Genomic DNA, 23,781 nt, shown 5'->3' with positions numbered 1-23,781 from the left:
AGAATTACGTTGGTCGTGTAATCATATATGCACATAAGATAGTAAGGACCAGTTCATTCTACTGTCTTTCCTATTCTCATTAACCCTCCTTTCCCTTCATTCCCCTTTGTCTAAATATCTTGTTATTTATTTTTTCTTGCCTTGAAGGAAAACCCAAGTGTCAAACTGGTGGAAAATCTAAGAGGACAATTCAAGGCACTCATAAAACTACTAAGCAGGTACAGCATGTGTAACTTTTTATTTAGTTATTTAATTTCAATTCCTGAATATATTGTAAGTTACAAAATCTAACATTTTAGGATTTATTATATATTTTATCTTCATGTGAAAATTTAATGTTACATTTTAAATCTAACAAATATAAATTATATTCACTGTGTACCTAGTTTGTGCTAAGTATTTAGAAATATTAATTTATTTGTTCTTATAACAACCCTTTGTTGTAGAAATAATTATTGTCCTCCCAAAAGTGAAATTATATTTCAAAAATAAACTGAGGCAGGGAGGTTAGTTAACATGCTAGAAAATGACACAGCCAGTATTTGAACTCAGGCTGTCAGTTTCCATAGTTTTAATTTTAACCCTCTCTTACATGTTCCTTTTTTATTTATATCCAAATACTTTTTATCCAAACCATAACAGTCATATTCTTAAAGAAAAAGACTTATAAGGTCTAGTAAAAGACCTCTGGAAATGAAACAATAGTGGGTTAGATTGTTGGTAACCATAAAGGTGAGGAAAGTAAAAAGGTAAAAGATCAGAAACTAGATTACAAAATAAGTTTTGCAAAGTAAAATATCAAATCACATGTAGATAGTAATTTCATAAAATATAGCCAGTGCATTCCACAAATGAGAAAGAAATGAAATGAAAAGACATTTTTTTAAAGAGAACTTTCAAAACAATGAATGTTAAATTCTCAAAGGAAAGAATAACTATAATGCAAAATGGAGAAATTGTGAAATATAATAGGTGAATATTAATTTCAAAAAATTATAAATAAAAGGGAGCTGAGTAAAAATCTTAGAAATGAATGTGTTGTCAGTGAAATTTTGAAAACCTTCAATTAATAGAATAAATGATATATGGAACAAAGAGATTACTGAAATAAAATTTGTAAATTGGAGGACAACTTAGAATATAGCTTGGAGAATTACAGAGATAAAAAATGTGAAAGAGAATTTAAGATTGAGAAATTCTAGTAACATGTCTTCTAGTCATCTGAAAGCTGAGAATAAAAAATGGATGTACTGAAAAATTTCCTCACTTTTTGAGTTCTCAAGAGCTTCAGGGCATTAACTGTGGAGCTGAATGGGGTAAATAAAATAGGTTTTTACTTAGATTCATGCTAGAGAATCTTCAAAACATCATGGTTAAGAAAAGAAATCTTAACTGGAAAACCATATGCAACAGAATGAAATTAAACCCCTGTCTCTCACCCTGCACAAAACTCAACTCAAAATGGATCAAGGACCTCGGAATCAGACAAGAGACCCTGCATCTTATAGAAGAAAAAGTAGGTCCAAATCTTCAACTTGTTGGCTTAGGATCAGACTTCCTTAACAGGACTCCCATAGCACAAGAAATAAAAGCAAGAATCAACAACTGGGATAGATTCAAACTAAATAGCTTTCTCTCAGCAAAGGAAACTATCAGCAATGTGAAGAGAGAGCCTACAGAGTGGGAGAATGAATATCTTTGCCGCTCATACTTCAGATAGAGCACTAATTTCCAGAATATATAAAGAACTCAAAAAACTCTACACCAAGAATACAAATAATCCAATCAACAAATGGGCTAAGGAAATGAACAGACACTTCACAGAAGAAGATGTACAAGCAATCAACAAACATATGAAAAAATGTTCAACATCTCTAGTAATAAGAGAAATGCAAATCAAAACTATCCTAAGATTACATCTCACCCCAATTAGAATGGCGATTATCAAGAACACAAGCAACAATAGGTGTTGGAGAGGATGTGGGGAAAAAGGTACACTCATACATTGCTGGTGGGGTTGCAAATTAGTGCAGCCACTCTGGAAAGCAGTATGGAGATTCCTCAGAAAGCTTGGAATGGACCCACCATTTGACCCAGCTATCCCACTCCTCAGCCTATACCCAAAGGACTTAAAATCAGCATACTACTGAGATACAGCCACATCAATGTTCATAGCTGCTCAATTCACCATAGCCAGATTATGGAACCAACCTAGATGTCCTTCAATTTATGAATGGATAAAGAAACTGTGGCATATATATACAATGGAATATTACTCAGCCATAAAGAATGATAAAATTATGGCATTTGCAGGCAAATGGATGAAATTGGAGAATATCATGCTAAGTGAGATAAGCCACTCTCAAAAAACCAAAGGACGAATGATCTCGCTGATAAGCAGGTGATGACATATAATAGGGGGTGGGAGGGGTTAGCGTTAGGGTTAGGGTTAGGTTTAGGGTTAGGGTTAAGGAGGGGGCAAGAATGGAGGAAGGAAGGACTGTATAGAGGGAAAAGAGGGGTGGGAGAGGTGGGAGGGAAGAAAAAAAATAGAATGAATCAAACAACATTACCCTATGTAAATTTATGATTACACAAATGGTATGCCTTGACTCCATGTACAAACAGAAAAACAACATGTATCCCATTTGTTTACAATAAAAAAAAAAAGAAAAGAAATCTTTGAAATTGTGAAGAAGTAAACCTGATGGGGAATGACAGGTTAATAGAATTATAATCAGTGAAAGGCCAATGGATCAATATCTCAAAGTTATAAGGCAAAATAATTTTTGACCTACAATTCTGTACTTAGTCAATGATCATTTAGGTATAAGAGTGAAATACAGCCAGTTTTAGATATGAGAAGACTAAATGTTTTCTATTGTTTTAGTCCATGTTTACTATTGTTTAGTCCATTTTTTGCTTGTATAATGTCACAGCAGTAGCAGTTTTTTTGGCTCATGGTTCTAGAGGCTGAAAAGTCCAAGGTCATTGGATCATTTCTGGTGCAAACCTTCTTGCTGAATCCTAACTTGGCAGAAGATATCATGGTGAGAAAGTGTGCTTTCATGTGCACAAGAGAGAAGGAAGAGCACACCAATTCCATGACAAAAAACTGACTCCTATAATAATGACATTTATTCATTGACGTGGAGAGAACCCTTGTGATCTAAATATATCTCAAAGATCCCACCTTTTAGAACTATTGCACTGGGGATTATATTTCCAACACACTGGCTTTGCCGGGGGATATATTGAAACCATAGCAACCATTTACAAACCCTTACTGCAAACTGTAAAAGATATACTTCTGCAAGAAGGAAAGTAATTCTTTGGGAAAAGGAGTTGGTAAAAAGGTATGAATATGGTAAATCTCATGAACTAGATGGGTTTTTAAAAGTTCACACAACAAATGTAGAAAGAAGACACTATACCTCAAAATGTTGACATTGCTGTTTATTATTTGTTAATGTATGTGAATGTGCCATACATGTGTTCGAGTAAATCAGGAATAACTTTAGCACTCCTTATTGCTAAATGCTGAGTCACCTAAATCATTGTAATCTTCAGTAAGACTTGCCTAAAATAAAATTTGGCCTTATAAACCTGCCCATTTTATTTAAGGTAAGAAGCTTGTTTTGATGAACTCAAGCATGATGTAAAAGTCTTGTTGAAAATGTGCTTTATAGAAAAACTCAATCCCTGAAAACCTTTTTATTTACATTTTTTCATGTTGTATTTTATTTTACTAGAATACTGCAGTAGACTGTAAGATAACATCTGCAGCTGGAGATAAACACTTTGATAAAAGTCCTACTAAAACAAGGCACCCTCGGAAAATTGATCTGAGAGCTCGGTACTGGGCATTTCTTTTTGATAATCTTCGCCGGGCGGTAGATGAGATATATGTAACTTGTGAATCAGACCAGAGTGTGGTGGAATGTAAGGTAAGGTGTGCTTTGTGGCTTGTGATTCATTTCATTTTATGCTCCGATTTTTACTACATCTCCCTTGATCATTTACCTCACTTCTTTAGTTTTAATAAATTCTATATGCATTTTATTTCATTACCTCTTAGGAAAAACTTTTCCTTTGATCTTCACACTAAAATCAGCATTGTGCTTGAACTTTTCTTAATTTTGAAGTCTTTGGTTTTGACATGATCTGATTATTATGGTGCTTTCATATTCTATGAAAGATTTGGTAGAAAGCTAATACATAATCCTGAAGAAGGAATCAAATGTTGGGACACACACACACACACACACACACACACACACAGAGCATTTTAAAAATATTTCTTATCTGCATTCTCTGTTGGTACAGTAGGTGGCACTAGCGAGATTTTCACATTCTTTGGTTTCATGTTTAATGTCTTTACTTGGACATTGCTCCCTTTCCGTTGAGATACTTATCATTCTCCTAATTCACTCTGGTCAGGAAAAAGTGAGATTGATGGCTAACCATAAACAATCCTGGGTGGGATTGGGATGTCATCTTAAGGTGTGTTTTCTAATTATAGATAACCTTGTGATTGTAATAGGATATTAAACAGACATATAGCATAGTCTGTCTCTAAAAATTCACTAAAAAGCCTGGCATTTTAGTAAATACAAATTAGTATTATATTACTTTTTATTGAAAAATTATTTTGAGAAAAAACAAAGTAATACATCTTCATATAATTATTATAGAGATAACTTCTGTTTTAATGGTGAACATGGTTGAAACCTTTGGAATTCATTATTTAGCTTTGGAAGTATTTGAAGGGTCAAAGAAAAGTTATATGTTGAGACAGCAGCTGTGTTTCCTCTTAAATTGGAAAGAGCCAAAATAAATTTTAGACTAGTTTGAAAATATGATTCATTAGAACCTACTTTCCAAATGAACAGTAGTTGAAATTGTCCAAATACATCATGTGGTAGTCACAATTAATATTCTTACTGTCATCATACAAAACCTTTTTTATGTTTTAAGAGAAATACTTCTAAATAAAATCATCCTTGAAGAATAATGAATCAGCATATTATAGTGGAAAACACTACTGACCTAGTTTTGGGTTTTAGCTTCTATAAAAAGAGCATATGGGCCGAGTTAATCTCTAGGTCGGTTCTAGAGATCAATCAGCTTCTTTGATTTTTGTGATTAAAAATAACATGTCTGACTAAAGAAATGAAATTTGTTTGGGAAATAGTTACTTCTTTAGAGAAAGATTGACTAATTATAATCACGTCTCTCTCTCTCTCTCTCTCTCTCTCTCTCTCTCTTTTTAATTTTGGGTATTGGGGATTGAACATGGGCACTCAACCACTGAGCTACATCCCCACCCCTATTTTGTATCTTTTTAGAGACAGGGTCTCACTGAATTGCTTAATACCTTGCTGTTGCTGAAACTGGCTTTGAACTTGTGATCCTCCTGTCTCAGCCCCCTGAGCTACTGGGATTACAGGCATGTGCCGCCACGCCAGGCATCATGTCTCTTAATGAGCAGAAACTGTGGCATCTGCTTCTGATACTTCTGTGTTTGAGGAAGTGAGAAATGGTTATAAAAAAATGTAACTTTTATTTCTGGCTCTGTCACTCATTAATCTAAAGCTTTGTGAAAACTTAATAGTAATAGAAATGTTTTGTGTAAGTTGTAGATTAAAAAGATGGAGGTTTTGAGAAAATGAGAGAAATTACTTGTACTATGCCAGGATTCTCAAAGACTTAGACTGAGAAGTAAAATCTGGGAGAAAGCTGTTCTTATTTTCTGTTCTATCCTTCTCCATGAATTACAGCTGGTAATGTAAAAGGATACAGTTCAACATTTGGTCTAAGCACATACTGGGTAATAACTAGTGTTCCTTTTTTGTTTTCATGTTATTCTGTTTTTGTTATGAAAGCACTGCCATCTGTTTTCTCATTTGGTTAGTACTTTGTGATTTAAGCAACTCAGGGATTCCCCCTCATTTTGCATGTGGATTCAATTCTTGTTTTGTTGATGCTCTAAAGGATTTATCCCCATTTGTGATTTTTGTGTTTTAGTCTTAAATACCACAGTTCAGTTTTGTGTCCTATATGTAAAATGCAGTTAATAACATCTTTGTTATGTAATTAACATGATAAGTGTAGCTTATTAGTGAAAAATATTTTATTGTTTACCCAGGAATGCTGACCACACTTCCCTCTGTAATTAAAAGAAGGAGGATGAGTTTGAGGATGTCTCTGTTATGACATCAACTACTTAGTTGCTTGAATTGCTGGGAACTGACATTCTAGCAAAGCCATACTCTAACTACCACCCCTACATTTCCCTTGCCCCCTTACAAAGTGGGCTAGAGGGTCAGCTGGGGAGAGAGAACCTTTTTGGGCTATGTATAGTTACTGAAGTTGTGGTTATCCCTTCTTCTTACTCTCACACAAATTTGAGATGAAACTTGAAAGAATTGTTTTTGAAGTTTGTGGGTGTGTCTGCAGGAAGGGGAGACTAACAGCATTTTCTTTGCCAGCATATTTGACGTGCCGAATGATTTTGGTGTCTGGAATGTGTTAAGAGAGTTTGGGGGAAAGAATGCTGGGAACATGTTTTACTTTCCTTCCCCTGTTTTCCATTTTAACCTGGGGGGGAATTAGAAGCATGTTTCTAGATGTTTGGGGGCACCCTCAAATACAGAGACTGATGCTTATATGTGTCTTAAGATTTCGTAGCACAGTAGGCTTGCTGAAGTATCCTAGGCCAGCTGGACCTGAAGGATCTCTAGGATAGTGTGCTTCTGAAGGAGTTCTCAGTGATCAAGTTAATAGGAATCTGGTGAGGTTTATGGTTTATGTGAGGGAAGGAGCATAAACATGCATGAAGATGTTAGAGGCAGAGGGACTTCCTAAGGGAGTACTTGGTTATGTGAATGTATGCAAAATTCTGATAGAATTGGGCAGCAGGAATGAAGGTGAACCTGCATGCTGCCTAGAGATCATGTGTGTTACCTGTGCAGAAATCACCATAAGAGTAGAGATTAGTTAGAAGAAAGAGCATGGGTACATCGCCTCTTGGTAACACTTGATTCTGTTGGCAGTTGACATAACTTTAGCCCCCTAGAAAAGGTCAACTGATGACTGTGGCAGACCCGTCACTAGTGTCTGGCAAGCTTTGTAAGTGGAATATTGCTCTTTTCTTACAGCTGCTACTTATGGAAGAAGACATTAAGTTTGTAAAAGAAGGAGAGTGGTAGTGGAAGCATGGGGGAGGAATGGAGGAGAGAACCAGTAAGAACAAGCCTAGCCCTTTCCCACCACAGGTATCTGGTGGAGGCTGTGGAATTCTCACTTGTGCTAATGAGGCATGTTGTCCATAGATGGGAATTAAAAGCTATGCTTTGATCATTGAATGTGGCTGAAAAATTTTGGAATTTTACTGATCATACTCAGTAGATTTAAGATTCAACTGAGTAGTTATGGAAAAAACAGTTATTTTATGTTTATATGTCAGTGAGTTGAGATTTGTACTTCAACAAGTTAGGGATCGAAAGGAGACAGAAAATGTTTCGAAAGGTATGACGAACAATAAAAAGAAAATAAACTTTATAATTAGAAAAAAGACGAATAACAGATGGGTAAATGAGAATAGGTCCAGTGACAGAATAGTAACGTTCCTAAAGCCATAGGAATATTGTAGTGGTCAAGGTTGATTGACGTTAAGAGAAAGCCATTTGTCTTTGACATTCACTAGGAACAAGAACAGATGGGATCAAGGTGGAAATTTGTGACAAGAGTTTGAAATTCTGTATGCGTTCTCTGCTTTTATTATTTTTAAAAAGTAGGAGGTATATGAGGTTGGCGGTTGAGGAAAGTAGAAATGGTCTAAAATAACTGATTGAGAAGGCACTGGTTGAGAAGGCTGACTTTTAGAACCACAGGCTTACTTGGCAACCTGGAAGATGACAACTAAGAAAATTCTCTTTCCTGTACAGTATCTTGTTTTCTTTATTAGCTGCTTCTCTCATCAACATTTAACATGTTTCTCTTCCATTCTAGAAACAAAATAAACAACAACAAAAAAGCAACCTCAAATCCCAGACCCTTTCTGTTTATTCTTTAATTTATTCCCCAAACCCCCATTTTTCTCCTTCCCTTCCTAGCCAAGTTTCATGAAAGTGTTTTCTATATTTGCTGCCTCCATTTTCTTTTTTCTCTGTACTCATTAGTCTACTCGAATCTGGTATCATGTCCTGTAGAGCTTCTGTAAACTCCTGTGAAGGTTGCTGATCAATTTATTGCTAAACCCAGTAGGTGTTTTTTAGTTTCTTCCATGGTCTCTGAGCAGCATTCAATATTGTTGACTGCTTCCTTCTTATTAGACAACTTTCTCCTTTGGCTTTTATGGAGTGCTCTCTACTAATTTTCTTCTTGCTTTGTTTGCCTGTTATTTCTGCATCCTCTTTATTGACTTTTTCTTTGCCATCAGACTTTTAATTGTTGGGATCATTAAGATTCACCTTAGGCTTCCTCCTTGTCTCACTAATTTATACTTAAAAGTTTATATTTAAACTTTGAAGTTTTCTCCAGGTCATGGCTTAGTTTACCATTCCTTTGCTGGTTCTTAAATTTATAACCCTATCCTATACTTACCTCACTTCTGATTCTCAGACCTTTATGTTCACCTTCCCTAGTTGACTTCTTCACTTGGATATCTTCCAACATTTTAAACTGGCATATATAAAACTAAGTTTAAATCTCTTATTCTCATCATAAACCTGGAGATGTGTTTCTCCTTCCTAAATGGCACATTCTGTCTCCACTCAGTTATTCATTCTTGAAACCTGGGAGACGTCTTTGTTTTCTCCCTTAACCTCAGGAAACTATTGTCCAGTGAACTAATTTATTTCACAGTTGCCTTCTAAATCTTTGCAATTTATTCCCTTCTCTAATTCTCCACTGCTGCCATCCTAGTTCAAAGAGCCATGATAAAATGCTTGGATTATAACGCGTGGGACACTCTGCCTTCTTCATATCCACTTTCCACACTGTATGCTGAATGATACTTAAAGGTGAACATGACTCTTACTCCTCTGATTATAGATCTTCAAAGGTTTCTTTTTTGCAACAAAGTCCTTTACTTGACCTTCAGATCTTGAGTGCCTTAATCCATGAGTATCTCATTTCACACTGCTTTCTTCTCCTTTCTGCCTAATTTAAATCAGTCTTTCAGTTACTCAAACATACTGTATGCTTGCATGCCTCTAGGCCTTTCCATATTTCAGTTTTTCTGCCCAGTACACTCATCCTTTCTTATACTGACCCAGCACCTCCTCACCTCCCTCATCCCTCTTAACTTTTGTTCATAATTTAGATTGCAGTTTAAGAGTCACTTCCTCAGGAGAGCCTATACTGATGTTTCAGACTATAGTATTGCTCTTATAATATGTACTTCTTTTTAGAAGCACATACCACAATTGAAACTAAATGATTACATATTTAGCTCAATATATGTCTCTGTTGCTAGATAGCTCTGTAAGTACAGAATCCACACTGTCTTGTTTCTCCTGTCATTAGTACTTAGTACTGGCATGGGAATCTAGTAGATGCTCAGTAAACATGTGTTGGATGGCTGTACGAAGATGGCACACACATGAGACTATATACATTCGCAGTGGCTCCAGTCTTCACAGTTATGTGATTTCCCCTCTCCTGCTAGTGATGCTTAGGAAAAAAAGCACAGAGGGTGGTGGGTTTCTTCAGGCAGATGAATTGGAATTTTAGTGGAATAAAGTAATTGAGAATGGGTAAGAAAGTAGTTGAAATAAAGGACATATAACCTAGGCTGATGGGGAAGAAAATGACTATCGGAGAAGGCTGTTAGATAGGAAGAAAGTAGAAAAGTACTGTTTACAAATATTTCTTGTATATATGGAAGAAGTGGATACTGTAGATTCCTTGTAGGTAGAAAGTGATAGATTTATATTTATATTTTAAAGTTATTTAGGTTCTCCCAATACTATTTTTTTTACTTCCTTTGATCTGTCAGACACTTAGATATTTTAAAATCTTTCATACTACTGCAGTTTCAATCTTTTTGAATTTTAAAGAACTTTTTTACTTATACATTTTGCTGCCTTGTCATTAGTTAAATAAAGGATCATATGAGTTTCTTTTTTGTGAGTTTAATAAAAATGCATTAAAAATGGTCCTTTTAGACTGGGGTTGTAGCTCAGTGGTAGAGCACTTGCCCAGCACATATGAGGCACTGGGTTCAATCCTCAGCACCATATAAAAATAAATAATAAAGGTATGTGTCCATCTACAACTTAAAAAAAATTTAAAAAAGATCCTTTTGTCCTATAGTATTTTTCAATGTGAATTCCATTTTAAATGTTTTTTTATACTTTTATTTTATTTATTTATTTATGTGGTGCTGAGGATTGAACTCAGTGCCTCACACATGCTAGGCAAGTGCTCTGTCACTGAGCCACAACCCCAACCCCTCCATTTTTATTTGAGTTTGTTTTGTTCTTGTTGTTTGATTTGCCTGCTATACCTTACCTCAGTATTAAAATTTGTTAAAGATAAAATGAGATTCACCACAGGGATAGCAGACTAAGAGCTCACCTGTGTGTTTATATGCTTTGATTACCTTATCATTGTCTCATATTAATAGGTATCTTTTCTATCTGTATCTATAGCTGTTCTTTCTAGACTTATTCTCGCTTCTTATTCTCTACTCCATTTCATGCCTTGTGGGTCTATAATAAAATTTTGCTGTTTACTTGGTTAAAGAATTAATTTCTCCTATGTATATAACATTTCCCAAAATACTGTTTTATGAGTCTTTAAGTTGTAGAGATGAATGAGCTGCCATGTTTTAGTCTAACCTGACATTTAATTGATGTTCTGCTGGTGGACAACTCTTTGTTCCTTATGGCTGGTTCTCATATACACTGTTGTCAACAGAACAAAAAAAAAATATATATATTTTTTTTCTTTTGTGCATCACTTGAGACTAAAATTGTCAGGTCACAATACTACTGAAATTAATCAAACTTAATTATCTGGACTGAGTTCCAAATTATGGTAACCTAATTATTTCTAAGAATAGGTATCATACCATACTTTCATTTCTTTTTTTTTTTTTTTTTTTTTGGTATTGGGTATTCAACCCAGGAGCCCTTAACCACTGAGCCACATCCTCAACCCCACCAGCCTTTTTTTTTTTTTTTATTGTAAACAAATGGGATACATGTTGTTTCTCTGTTTGTACATAGAGTAAAGGCATACCATTTGTGTAATCATAAATTTACATAGGGTGATGTTGGTTGATTCATTCTGTTATTTTTCCCTTCCCCCCCACCCCTCTCACCCCTCTTTTTCCTCTATACAGTCCTTCCTTCCCCCATTCTTGCCCCCCTCCCTAACCCTCACTCTAATCCTAAAACTAACCCCTCCCACGCCCCATTATGTATCATCACCCACTTATCAGCAAGATCATTCTTCCTTTGGATTTTTGAGATTGGCTTATTTTACTTAGCATGATATTCTCCAATTTCGTCCAATTGCCTGCAAATGCCATAATTTTATCATTCTTTATGGCTGAGTAATATTCCATTGTATATATATGCCACAGTTTCTTTATCCATTCATCAACTGAAGGGCATCTAGGTTGGTTCCAGAATCTGGCTATGGTGAATTGAGCAGCAATGAACATTGATGTGGCTGTATCTCAGTAGTATGCTGATTTTAAGTCCTTTGGGTATAGGCCAAGGAGTGGGATAGCTGGGTCAAATGGTAGTTCCATTCCAAGTTTTCTAAGGAATCTCCATACTGCCTTCCAGAGTGGCTGCACTAATTTGCAACCCCACCAGCAATGTATGAGTGTACCTTTTTCCCCACATCCTCGCCAACACCTGTTGTTGCTTGTATTCTTGATAATCGCCATTCTGATTGGGGTGAGATGGAATCTTAGGGTGGTTTTGATTTGCATTTCTCTTATTACTAGAGATGTTGAACATTTTTCCATATGTTTATTGATTGTTTGTAGGTATTCTTCTGTGAAGTGTCTGTTCATTTCCTTAGACCATTTGTCGATTGGGTTATTTGTAGTCTTGGTGTTGAGTTTTTTGAGTTCTTTATAGATTCTGGAGATTAGTGCTCTATCTGAAGTATGATTGACAAAGATTTTCTCCCACTCTGTAGGCTCTTTCTTCGCATTGCTGATAGTTTCCTTTGCTGAGAGAAAGCTTTTTAGTTTGAATCTATCCCAGTTGTTGATTCTTGCTTTTATTTCTTGTGCTATGGGAGTCCTGTTGAGGAAGTCTGGTCCTAAGCCGACATGTTGAAGATTTGGACCTACTTTTTCTTCTATAATACACAGGGTCTCTTGTCTGATTCTGAGGTCCTTGATCCATTTTGATTTTAGTTTCATGCACAGTGAGAGATATGGGTTTAGTTTCATTCTGTTGCATATGGATTTCCAATTTTCCCAGCACCATTTGTTGAAGAGGCTATCTTTTCTCCATTGCATATTTGTGGCCCCTTTGTCTAGTATGAGAAAATTATATTTATTTGGGTTTGTGTCCGTGTCCTCTATTCTGTACCATTGATCTACCTGTCTATTTTGGTACCAATACTATGCCGTTTTTGTTACTATTGCTTTGTAGTACAGTTGAAATTCTGGTATTGCAATACCCCCTGCTTCATTTTTCCTGCGAAGGATTGCTTTAGCAATTCTGGGTTTCTTATTCTTCCAGGTGAATTTCATGATTGCTTGTTCTATTTCTGTAAGGTACATCGTTGGGATTTTAATTGGAATTGCATTGAATCTGTATAGCACTTTTGGTAGTATGGCCATTTTGACAATATTAATTCTGCCTATCCAGGAACATGGGAGATCTTTCCATCTTCTAAGGTGTTCTTTAATTTCTTTCTTTAGTGTTCTGTAGTTCTCATTGTAGAGGTCTTTCACCTCTTTGGTGAGATTGATTCCCAAGTATTTTATTTTTTTCGAGGCTATTGTGAATGGGGTAGTTTTCCTAACTTCTCTTTCTGAAGATTCATCACTTATGTATAAAAATGCATTAGATTTATGAGCATTGATCTTATATCCCGCTACTTTACTAAATTCACTTATGATTTCTAAGAGTTTTCTGGTGGAATTTCCTGATTCCTCTAAGTATATAATCATATCATCAGCAAATAGGGATAGTTTGAGTTCTTCTTTTCCTATTCCGTATCCCTTTAATTTCTTTGGTCTGTCTAATTGCTCTGGCTAGAGTTTCAAGGACGATATTGAATAGGAGTGGTGAGAGAGGGCATCCCTGCCTTGTTCCAGATTTTAGGGTGAATGCTTTCAGTTTTTCACCATTAAGAATGATATTAGCCATGGACTTAGCATAGATGGCCTTTACAATGTTAAGGAACGTTCCCACTATCCCTATTTTTTCTAGTGTTTTGAGCATGAAGGGATGCTGTATTTTATCAAATGCTTTTTCTGCATCTATTGAAATAATCATGTGATTCTTGACTTTAAGTCTGTTGATATGGTGAATGACATTTATTGATTTCCTGATGTTGAACCAACCTTGCATCCCTGGGATGAAACCCACTTGATCATGGTGCACTATCTTTTTAATATGATTTTGTATGTGATTTGCTAAAATTTTGTTGAGAATTTTTGCGTCGATGTTCATTAAGGATATGGGTCTGAAATTTTCTTTCCTCAATGTGTCTCTATCTGGTTTAGGTATCAGGGTGATATTGGCTTCGTAGAATGAGTTTGGGGGAGTTCCCTCCTCTTCTATTTCATGGAATACTTTGAAAAGTATTGGAATGAGCTCTTCTTTAAAGATTTTGTAGAACTTGGCTGAGAAACCATCAGGTCCTGGACTTTTCCTTGTTGGTAGGCTTTTGATGACTTCTTCTATTTCATTACTTGAAATTGGTCTATTTAAATTGTGTATGTCCTCCTCGTTCAGTTTAGGCAATTCATATGTCTCTAGAAACTTGTTGATATCTTCGAAATTTTCTATTTTGTTGGAGTATAGATTTTCAAAATAGCTTCTAATCATGTTTTATATTTCAATTGTGTCCGTTGTGATATTTCCTTGTTCATTCTGAATTTTGGTGATTTGGGTTTTCTTTTGTCTTCTCTTTGTTAGTGTGGCTAAAGGTTTATCAATTTTGTTTATTTTTTCGAAGAACCAACTATTTATTTTGTCAATTTTTTGTATTGTTTCTTTTGTTTCAATTTCGTTGATTTCAGCTCTGAGTTTCACTATTTCCTGTCTTCTACTACTTTTGGTGTTGGTCTGTTCTTCTTTTTCTAGGGCTTTGAGCTGTAGTGTTAGGTTGTTTATTTGTTGAGTTTTACTTCTTTTATTGAATGCGCTCCATGAAATCAATTTTCCTCTAAGTACTGCTTTCATAGTGTCCCAGAGATTTTGATATGATGTTTCTTTGTTCTCATTTACCTCGAAGAATTTTTTAATTTCCTTCCTAATATCTTCTGTTATCCATTCATCATATAATAGCATATTGTTTAATCTCCAGGTGTTGGAGTAATTTGTTTTTTACTCTTTCATTTATTTCTAATTTCAATCCATTATGATCTGATAGAATACAAGGTAGTGTCTCTATCTTCTTGTATTTGCTAACATTAGCTTTGTGGCATAATATATGGTCTATTTTAGAGCAGGATTCATGTGCTGCTGAGAAGAAAGTTTATTCGTTCTTTGTTGGATGGTATATTCTATAAATGTCTGTTAAGTCTAAATTATTGATTGTGTTATTGAGATCTATGGTTTCTTTGTTCAATTTTTGTTTGGAAGATCTGTCCAGTGGTGAGAGAGGCGTGTTAAAATCACCTAGTTTTATTGTATTATGGTCTATTTGGTTTCTGAGATTGAGAAGGATTTGTTTGACATACATGGGTGAGCCACTGTTTGGGGCATAGATGTTTATGATTGTTATATCTTGCTGATTTATGCTTCCCTTAATTAGTATGAAATGTCCTTCTTTATCCCCTCTGACTAACTTTGGCTTGAAGTCCACATTATCTGAAATGAGGATGGATACCCCAGCTTTTTTGCTGGGTCCATGTGCATGGTAAGTTTTTTCCCATCTTTTCACCTTTAGTCTTTGGGTATCTCTTTCTAAGAGATGAATCTCTTGCAGGCAACATATTGTTGGATCTTTCTTTTTTATCCAATCTGCCAGTCTATGTCTTTTGATTGATGAATTCAGGCCATTAACATTCAGGGTTATTATTGAGATATGATTTGTATTCCCGGTCATTTGACTCATTTTATTCATTTATTTGTTTATTTTTGACACGACTTGGTTCCTCTTTATTTGAGAGTTCCTTTAGGATAGCTCCTCCCTTTGCTGATTTGCTTCTTTGTTTTTCATATCTTCTTCATGGAATATTTTGCTGAGAATGTTCTGTAATGCTGCCTTTCTTTTTGTATATTCTTTTAGCTTTTGTTTATCATGGAAGGATTTTATTTCGTCGTCAAAGTTGAAGGTAAGTTTTACTGGTTATAAGATTCTTGGTTGGCATCCATTTTCTTTTAGGGCTTGAAAAATGTTATTTCAGGCCCTTCTAGATTTTAAGGTCTGGATTGAAAAATCTGCTGATATCTGTATTGGTTTCCCCCTGAATGTAATTTGGTTCTTTTCTCTCACAGCCTTTAAAATTCTGTCTTTATTTTGTATGTTGGGTATTTTCATTATAATGTGCCTTGGTGTGGGTCTGTTGTAATTTTGTGTATTTGGAGTTCTATAAGCCTCTTGAACTTGATTTTCCATTTCATTCTTCAGATTTGGGAAATTTTCTGAAATTGATCTCATTGAATAGGTTTTTCATTCCTTTGGTTTGTTTCTCTAAGCCTTCCTCAATCCCAATAATTCTCAAATTTGGCCTTTTCATAATATCCCATAGTTCTTGGAGATTCTGTTCATGATTTCTTACCATCTTCTCTGTTTGATCGACTTTGTTTTCGAGGTTAAATATTTTGTCTTCAATATCTGAGGTTCTGTCTTCCAGGTGTTCTATCCTATTGGTTGTGCTTTCTATGGAGTTCTTAATTTGGTTTATTGTTTCCTTCATTTCAAGGATTTCTGTTTGGTTGTTTTTCAATATCTCTAACTCTTTATTGAAATGGTCTTTTGCTTCCTGTATTTGCTCTTTTAACTGTCGATTGGTGCGTTCATTCAATGCCTGCATTTGCTCTTTCATTTCATCGTTTGCTTCCCTTATCATGTTAATTATGTACATTCTCAACTCCCTTTCTGACATTTCTTCTGCCATGCTGTCATTGGATTTTATTGATGTAACATCCAGATTTGTTTGAGGCATTTTCTTCCCTTGTTTTCTCATGTCGTTCAGGTATCAGTGGGCTGCAGAGATGTTGCAGATTTCCTCTATTGACTTATAATGTCCCTGAAGATTGCTAGTGTATCCCCTCTTATCCTTCAGTAGCCTGAAGTCTTGGAGGAAGTTGATAATGCGGTACTCCCCAAGGAAGCTGCCTCTCTAGGGGTGGTGGTCTTCAGGTGGGGTATATTCCCTGCTAGTGGGCAGAGGTGACTCCAGTTGTTGACCAATGGTCATCCAAAGGGGAACTAGCCTGCGGGCTGAGGTAAGTTCTGTTTGGGCCTGTGTCTCTGGTTGTACCGTCCTTGTGGGAAAACCTCACGCGGCGGGGAAGACACCCGATGGGGAAGTCTCGCCTCCTAGAGGTTCCCCTCAGTCCACAACTACCGCTTGGGCAGGGCAGCCTGGGCAGGGCAGCCTTCCCAGGCAACGTTCCCAGGGGCCCGGACCTACCTCCTGGTTCTGGGAGCCCTGCCCTTCGCAGACGAGTCTCCTTAGGTAGCCCCTCCTCAGAGAAGTTGCCCGCAGTCCTGGAACCTTCGCTCCGCCCCTCAGCTTGTCTCTGTGTAGCTCTTTCAACAAAAGGCGCCTAGGTTCTCGGACCGGACCGTGCTTTGCACCTAATCACCTGGCTATGCGACCCGTCCTCTGAGCAGCCACTTGGAGCTTCATACATATGCTCCAAGCCCCAGTGACCCGCCGCTCACCTCTTCCTCCAGGCAGCCACCCGATGTTCTGTGTGGGCACTTGGAGACCAAGCAACTCACTGCGGACCTCCACCTCCTCAGGACAGCCCCCCCCCCCCGTTGTTCAGGCGGTTGCTGAGTCCAAATAGCTCGCCACCCAATTCTTCCTCTGGCAGCCGCCGAATCCCCGGCAGATTGCTCTGAAACCAAGCGTTGTATTGCGTGGCCTCCTCTGCAAAGTTCCCCCGCTGTCCGTGTTTACCGCTCCAGCGGGGGGAGGGGCGTCTCGCTGAGCAACTCTACTTCACAAAGTTCCCTGCGTTCTGGGGCTACCGCCCCATCCGGGATGCCTCCCCAATGGGAGAAACTCACCCGGCGGCTTTGAGTTGGTCCCAAGTCACTCACTATCTCCTCTTTTGAATCTTGAGTCCTGGAGCAACATGAAATGCAGCCGCCCTCTAGTCCGCCATCTTGAAACCCCCCCACCCGCCTTTTAGCAGCTTAAAACAGCATATTTTAAATATTTTACAGATCTGTAGGTCAAAGGTACTGTGTGGTTCAGCTGGGTTTTGTGCTTAGGTTCTCACAAGACTGAAATCAAGGCATTGGCCTACTGAGTTCTTATCTGGTGGTTCTGGTCAAGAATCCACTTCCAGGCTCATTGAGGTTGGAGGAAGAATCCAGATCCCTGCAGCTGCAGGCATGAGGTTCTGTTTCGATTCTCAGCTCTTAATTCTGGGCTCTGAAAGCATGGACTTCGCTCCTGGAGGGTTCTTGCATTACTTTTCTTACGTGACCCTCTACAAATTCAAAACACTAGTATGTAAAATCCTTCTTAATTTTCAAAGAACTCTTTTTTTTTTTTTTTTTAATTTTAAACAAATGGGGTAACTCTGACTTTTTCCTGACCTTTCTACCATCAGCTAGAGACCTCTCTTCTTTTAAGTACATGTGTGATTGGGTCAGGAACACTTAAGAAAATCTCCCTGGCTTCAAGTCTATTGTATTTTATAATAGAATAATTGAGCTATCTCATTATATCCCCAGGTTCTGAGGATTAGGAGGACCATCTTGTGGGATCGTTTCAGAAACTCTGTTTATAACACATATTAAACAGAAAATTAGTTTTCTCTGCTTCCTGATTAATAGTTTTGCTCCATTCCAGACACTTTGATGTGTCTCAGCCCCTTTTTATATTTTATTTAGTGATAGGGTCTTGCTAAGTTGCTTAGGGCCTCACTAACTTGGTGAGACTGGCTTTGAACTTAATAATTCTCCTGTTTCAGTCTCCTGAGGTGTACAGCACTATGTCCTACTCCCATACTTTTACTTTAAAAGTATTTCATCTCATTTTTTAATTTCTCTTGATGAAACTACCATTCTTTCAGCCCTCCTTGTTTTCTTCTTTATCATTAGCAAAGTTCCTATGCACTCATTCCCCACCCCCCGTCCCCCCCGCATTCACAAGCATCTTCCTTCTTTCCTAGTATCAATGAATTGTCCTTTTAAGACCATTATTGCTCTGGTAAACTATTTTCTTTTTCTTCTTGGTATGTCCCCCTCTAGTTTTTTCCCCTTTTATGGTTCTTACCAATGACAATAATTGTTCTGAAGTGCAGTTGTGATCATATTACTATCATGCAAGATTTTTATTCTTTTTTTGTGGTGTTATGAGTCCAGAATAGACTCATCCTTTTGGATTTTATAACTTCCTGTTCTATGATCTTAATGGATTTTTCCAGGCTTGTTTAATCATTGTTAATTGGCCTATGCATTCATTTCAGATGAAGATCGAGAACCTCAGGATCTAAACCCCAATTCTAGCATTTCCTATAATTTAGGAGACTTTGGAATTCTACCTGGGGACTGTTTATTAAAACAGGACTTAGTGCCTCTCATTTGGGAACTGGGATCATGAAACAGTATGAAATAAACTCTGTCCTGAAACTTTGTTGGATGTAATCTCAGTAGCAACCACTTAGAAGCTGTGTGTTAGCTGAAGAGAGGAAACAGAATGTTGAGAAGTGGATTCAAGTCAGTTTGGTTCAAGAATAGTAACGAGAGGGTAAATTTGGTGCCAACTACTTCTTTTTGTTGATCTCATTTGATACATATTTTGAATACCTCTGTAGATGTGCCTTTCTAGTCACTTCATTCTTAGATATGAGTTCTGGATAGTCTAGAGAGATGTAATTTGGACATTATTGTCTTAAACATTGGGGTATCTTGACATCGGTATTAGATGACTGTGAATCTGATGAAACTGCCATTTCAGTTTCCTGAAAACTCTTTGATTTGAATTTCTTGCTTTTTGCAAACAATTGTTTGGGATTTCTAAGAGATGCACTTTTTAGGCATGTGATGACAACTGTTTGTGAAGTGTAAGTATTTTGTCTTAATATTGATGGAATATGTACTTGAGGGACAGAGAGAGAGCATTCTGAAATGCAGCTATAAGAAAAAAATAACTGAAGAAAAAATTTAAATAGGGTATTTTTACTCAGCCACTAGAGTAGGGATTCTTAACTTGGGATTCCTGGACCCATGTGTGTGTGAATCACCCAAAAGTATTGCAAAATTATTTTGATCATATATATTAATTTTGTGTGTGAATCACCCAGAAGCTTTACAAAATTACTTTGATCATATATATTATTTTGAATAAAGTTTCCATAACTTTCCTCAAATTCTTAAAGATGTGACCAGAAAAAGATAAATTGCAGATCCTGGTTCAATATGTATTCCACTTAACATAGATGAGAAAGGAGCCTGATGGTTTCATCTTTATCCCTTCATGATCATTATGTAGAGTTGGAAATTTAACCTCCTCCCTGAAACATTAGAAAGGGCTATGATACATCACCATCCCAGGAAAGACTTAGTCAGTTTGTCTCCTGTGAAGGTGATGAGACTCACTAGAAATGTATTTACTTTTATCTTCTGTTGTTTTTAACCAGGCTTCCTTTAGCAGTGCCGGTTATCTGGTTATAATTCTTGATTGTGGCAACACACCAGGTTTTTAATTCCTGTGTAACTGTGCATATGGCTTCACCCTGTCTGGAGATTGCTGTATTTGAATCCTGTTCTGGTACAAGCCCATACAAGAAATCTGTGAAGGTTTTGCCGAACCCTTATTTGCCTAGTATTTTGTGTCTTCCAGTAATAGATCTCAATTCCTATTAAGTCTGCTCAGTTGCAGTGCAGACTACAGCCTGAGTAAGGTAATTGAATAAAGCAAGGCAAAAACATTAAAAAAGTAAACATGGGATCTATAGTATTTATTAAGTGACAATTAAATTCTGATATTTGGTTGAAGACCATGTCATAGGAATTTATTGGGCAAATCAAGAAGTTTGAATCGATATTCTTGGGGAACAAAGAGAGGTAGAAATCTTTGGGAGATAGATTTTCAAAAATGGTTGCCTACCAGGAACATCCTACCCTGTGTTCTTAGGCAAGAGACTTATTTTCTTCTTCAAGAAGAGGATGAAACAATTTAGGTAAGATCTAGCTGCAGTGTTATGCAGTTGTACCATATTTCTCCCTCTTTGCTCGTTATTTTCTTTAGTATTTAATAGAGTGATTTAAGTGATGCTTTGCAAAGGTAATCCATGAAGACATGCTATCACTGAGCTTGCATTACTAAGTGCATTGGTAATAATGCTAATAATATCAGAAATCATAATTAACTCCACAGTGCTTATCTGTGCTTATTAGTTGTGTAAACTAATGTCTCTGAAGCTTCTTTCAGTTTAGTTGAAGTGCTGTAAATGGTGATTATGAGATTGAGTTCTTTATATTGTCATTAATTGCATTAAAGTGATATTGATATTATCAACTAAGAAGTATAATTATAAATATTATGAACTAAGAAGTATAATTATAAATATACTAGCTGTCCCCCAATAAAATACTAATGAAATTGAACAATTTGCAAGGTTGCAGATACATAGTTCCTAGTCATGTACAAATAAGACAGCTTCTTTAGTAATATGTTTACTTGAAGATTCTTATTATTTTTGTGATATTCTTCCTTAATGAGTAGTAACCTTATAATTTAATCATTTGGGGGGTATAGAACTATTTGGTTGTTTCTGTTTTCTTTTTCTTTTTTCTCTTTTTTTTGAATGTATTTAGTTTATTGCTTAGTTTAGTTTGTGTTTTCAATAAAATTGAAAGTATCTTCAGTGAAGACTATGTCATCTGCTGTTTTTGTTTCTGACACATTTCTGGATGTTGTAAAAACATATACTTGAGTCTTAAACCTAGTTTGTGGTACACTAATAAAAATTTAAGGGAACCCCAAAATATTTGGGAATATTTCTAGACCCTTTTCTTGGTAGTTAATTTTTAATGTATTATTTATCATTAGTAAGCTGTAGGCACAATGCTTTTTTTTTTAACTAGTGGTGTTTCTGTTTTAAAATTATTTACCTCAGATGGGTGCTTTTTATAGTTATAGGATAATAAAACTTATGCTTAAATAACCTACTGGCCACACTAATGCTGATTCCATAGATGAGCTTTGTTCTCAGAAGGGTAACATTCTGTACAAGATTTATCATGAAATTATTTAAGAGAGTTGGATCTTTGAAGTATCAAAAGAATGAATTTTACAAGAATCTTGGGAGATAGAGAAGTTCCTATAAAAGGAACAACTCTTATTTTTCTTATAATTAGAAAATGTTTAAGACTTCACATTTAGAAACAAGAGAAGTAGAAATAGACATGTTATTATTTAGCTTTGTCATGAAAAAAAGAAAAAAAAATGTATGTAAGTGGTAATAGAAACCAAAATGGGGCCAAATGTGAAACAGACCCATAAATTATGAGATGTGAATGCCCTCTTAGAAATCATATAATCCAGTTCTCTTATTTTATTGATGAGAAACTAAAAGTAAGTGACAAGTCTGAAATTGTACAATAAGATAGTAGAACTAAGGACTTGAGCTCAAATGGACTTATCTTTTATTCAGCAACTTCTTACTGAATATTTATTACAACATACAATGTTCTGGGTGTTCCTTATGAATCTAAGCAATTTATAACTATAATAAAAATGCTTTAGGTCAAACATGTTGATTTAAATGCAAGTTTTTCTTTTTTATTTATATATCAACTTTGAAGAGAGAATATTCATAGTACCTTTTCTGTGGATTTTATATTGGGTTCTTTATACTTTTATCGAGAATTTTTTAATTTTTAAAATTTTTATTAATTTAAAATTATAATTATTTTATCAGATAATGACTGCAACATAGAAAGCAGGTCTTCTTATTGATTAGACCACTAGGCAGACCTAATAGCAAAGGGTATAATTCTGATATATTACTCTTCTGGGTTTTTAAAAAAAACATTTTAGTTGTCAATGGACCTTTAATTAATTAATTAGTTAATTAATTTATATGTGGTGCTGAGGATTGAACCCAGGGCTTCACATATGCCAGGCAAGCACTGTACCCACTGAGCCACAACCCAAGCCCCTCTCTGGGTTATTGAAATGATTTGAGCTTTTTATTTTCTGAGAAGAAAGGATAACCAGTATTTATTTTACTGAATACATTTTGCTTCTCCATACATGGTACCTCAATGAAGATATTTTAAAAAAACATTTATTTTCTTCAACAGTAACTTAGAAAGTCAACTGTAGTACTATAAGTACCTATGGTTTGAAGCAGATGACTTATTTGTATGGTACTTTTGAATTTTTAATATGTATTAATATTAGTTATTACACTTGATAATGCTTATAAGAGAGGTGACTTCTGCCTTATAGGATCATAAGTTTGTGTGTGTGTTTGTGTGTTTCTGTGTGTGTGTGTATTTGTGCTGGCCCATGAAGGGAGAATAGGAGATTTCACGGAATAGAAGTCCTTCCAATGTTTCCTCTAATCTAGTTTTGTGACTGTGGGAAAAACTACCAAACCTTATTTAACCTTTCTTTCCATAAATGGGCAAGTTGGTGTAGATGAAGTCTGAGGATCCTTCAACCTGTGTCTACACACTTAATTTCATATTGGGAGAATATTCCAGGCCAAAAAAAAAATGTCTTAAACAGTTGTTTGGGGGTAACTGTACAGGCATCTGTGGGGAATTTGAACTGCAGTATGTTGGTTTTCAGTTTCATAACTTATCATCTTTTTCTATCCATTCTTAGTCGCATTAAGTCTGATTTTTCTTAGTGGATGTTTTAGTGTTTTGTTATCAATACAAAATATCCAAGGCAGGCAGACTATAATTTATAAAGAAAAGGGGTTTATTGAACTCAGAGAGATGCAAGGGCATGACCCTGGCATCAGTTCAGCTTGGTTGTGGGCCTTCTTTGCTGTATCATATCATATGGTAGGAGTGTGTGTGTCAGGAAGGAATCACATCTTGAAACTGGAAACCAGAGAGGGACTATCTTCCCCTGACCCTTCTGAGGGCATGCCGTAATTGACCTAAGGACTTCCACTAGGCCCTACCTCTTAACCTTCCACCACCTCCCAGTATTACCAACCTAGGGATCCAGCCTTTTGCACACAAGTCTTTGGGAGGGCACACTGAAATCATATCCAAATCATAGCAGTAGGAAGTTACACAAGAGAAAAACATGTAGGGAAGGCAACTTGCAAATGAGTTGAAATAAAAACTAGTTGGTAATTGTAATAAAATATTTGCATTAACTACCTTCTGCAAATTTTATTTACCCTTGGAAATACTGGTTAGGATTAAATTATGAGAAAATGATTTCAGTTAGCAAATTTTCATTTA

At 36.1% G+C, this 23,781-nt stretch overlaps 1 protein-coding gene across 1 annotated transcript in view; it reads left to right on the top strand.

The window, feature by feature from the left end:
• The window catches only part of Scaper (S-phase cyclin A associated protein in the ER), a 484,560-nt gene that overhangs the window by 55,183 nt on the left and 405,596 nt on the right, over positions 1-23,781 (top strand). Inside the window, 2 exon segments of the mRNA XM_047539576.1 lie at positions 148-218; positions 3,753-3,947. Of these exon segments, the coding sequence (XP_047395532.1) occupies positions 148-218; positions 3,753-3,947 (266 nt within the window).

This window comes from Sciurus carolinensis, chromosome 2 (assembly GCF_902686445.1).
Source record: "Sciurus carolinensis chromosome 2, mSciCar1.2, whole genome shotgun sequence".
NCBI lineage: Eukaryota > Metazoa > Chordata > Mammalia > Rodentia > Sciuridae > Sciurus > Sciurus carolinensis.
This window is presented reverse-complemented; position numbering and strand designations above follow the sequence as displayed.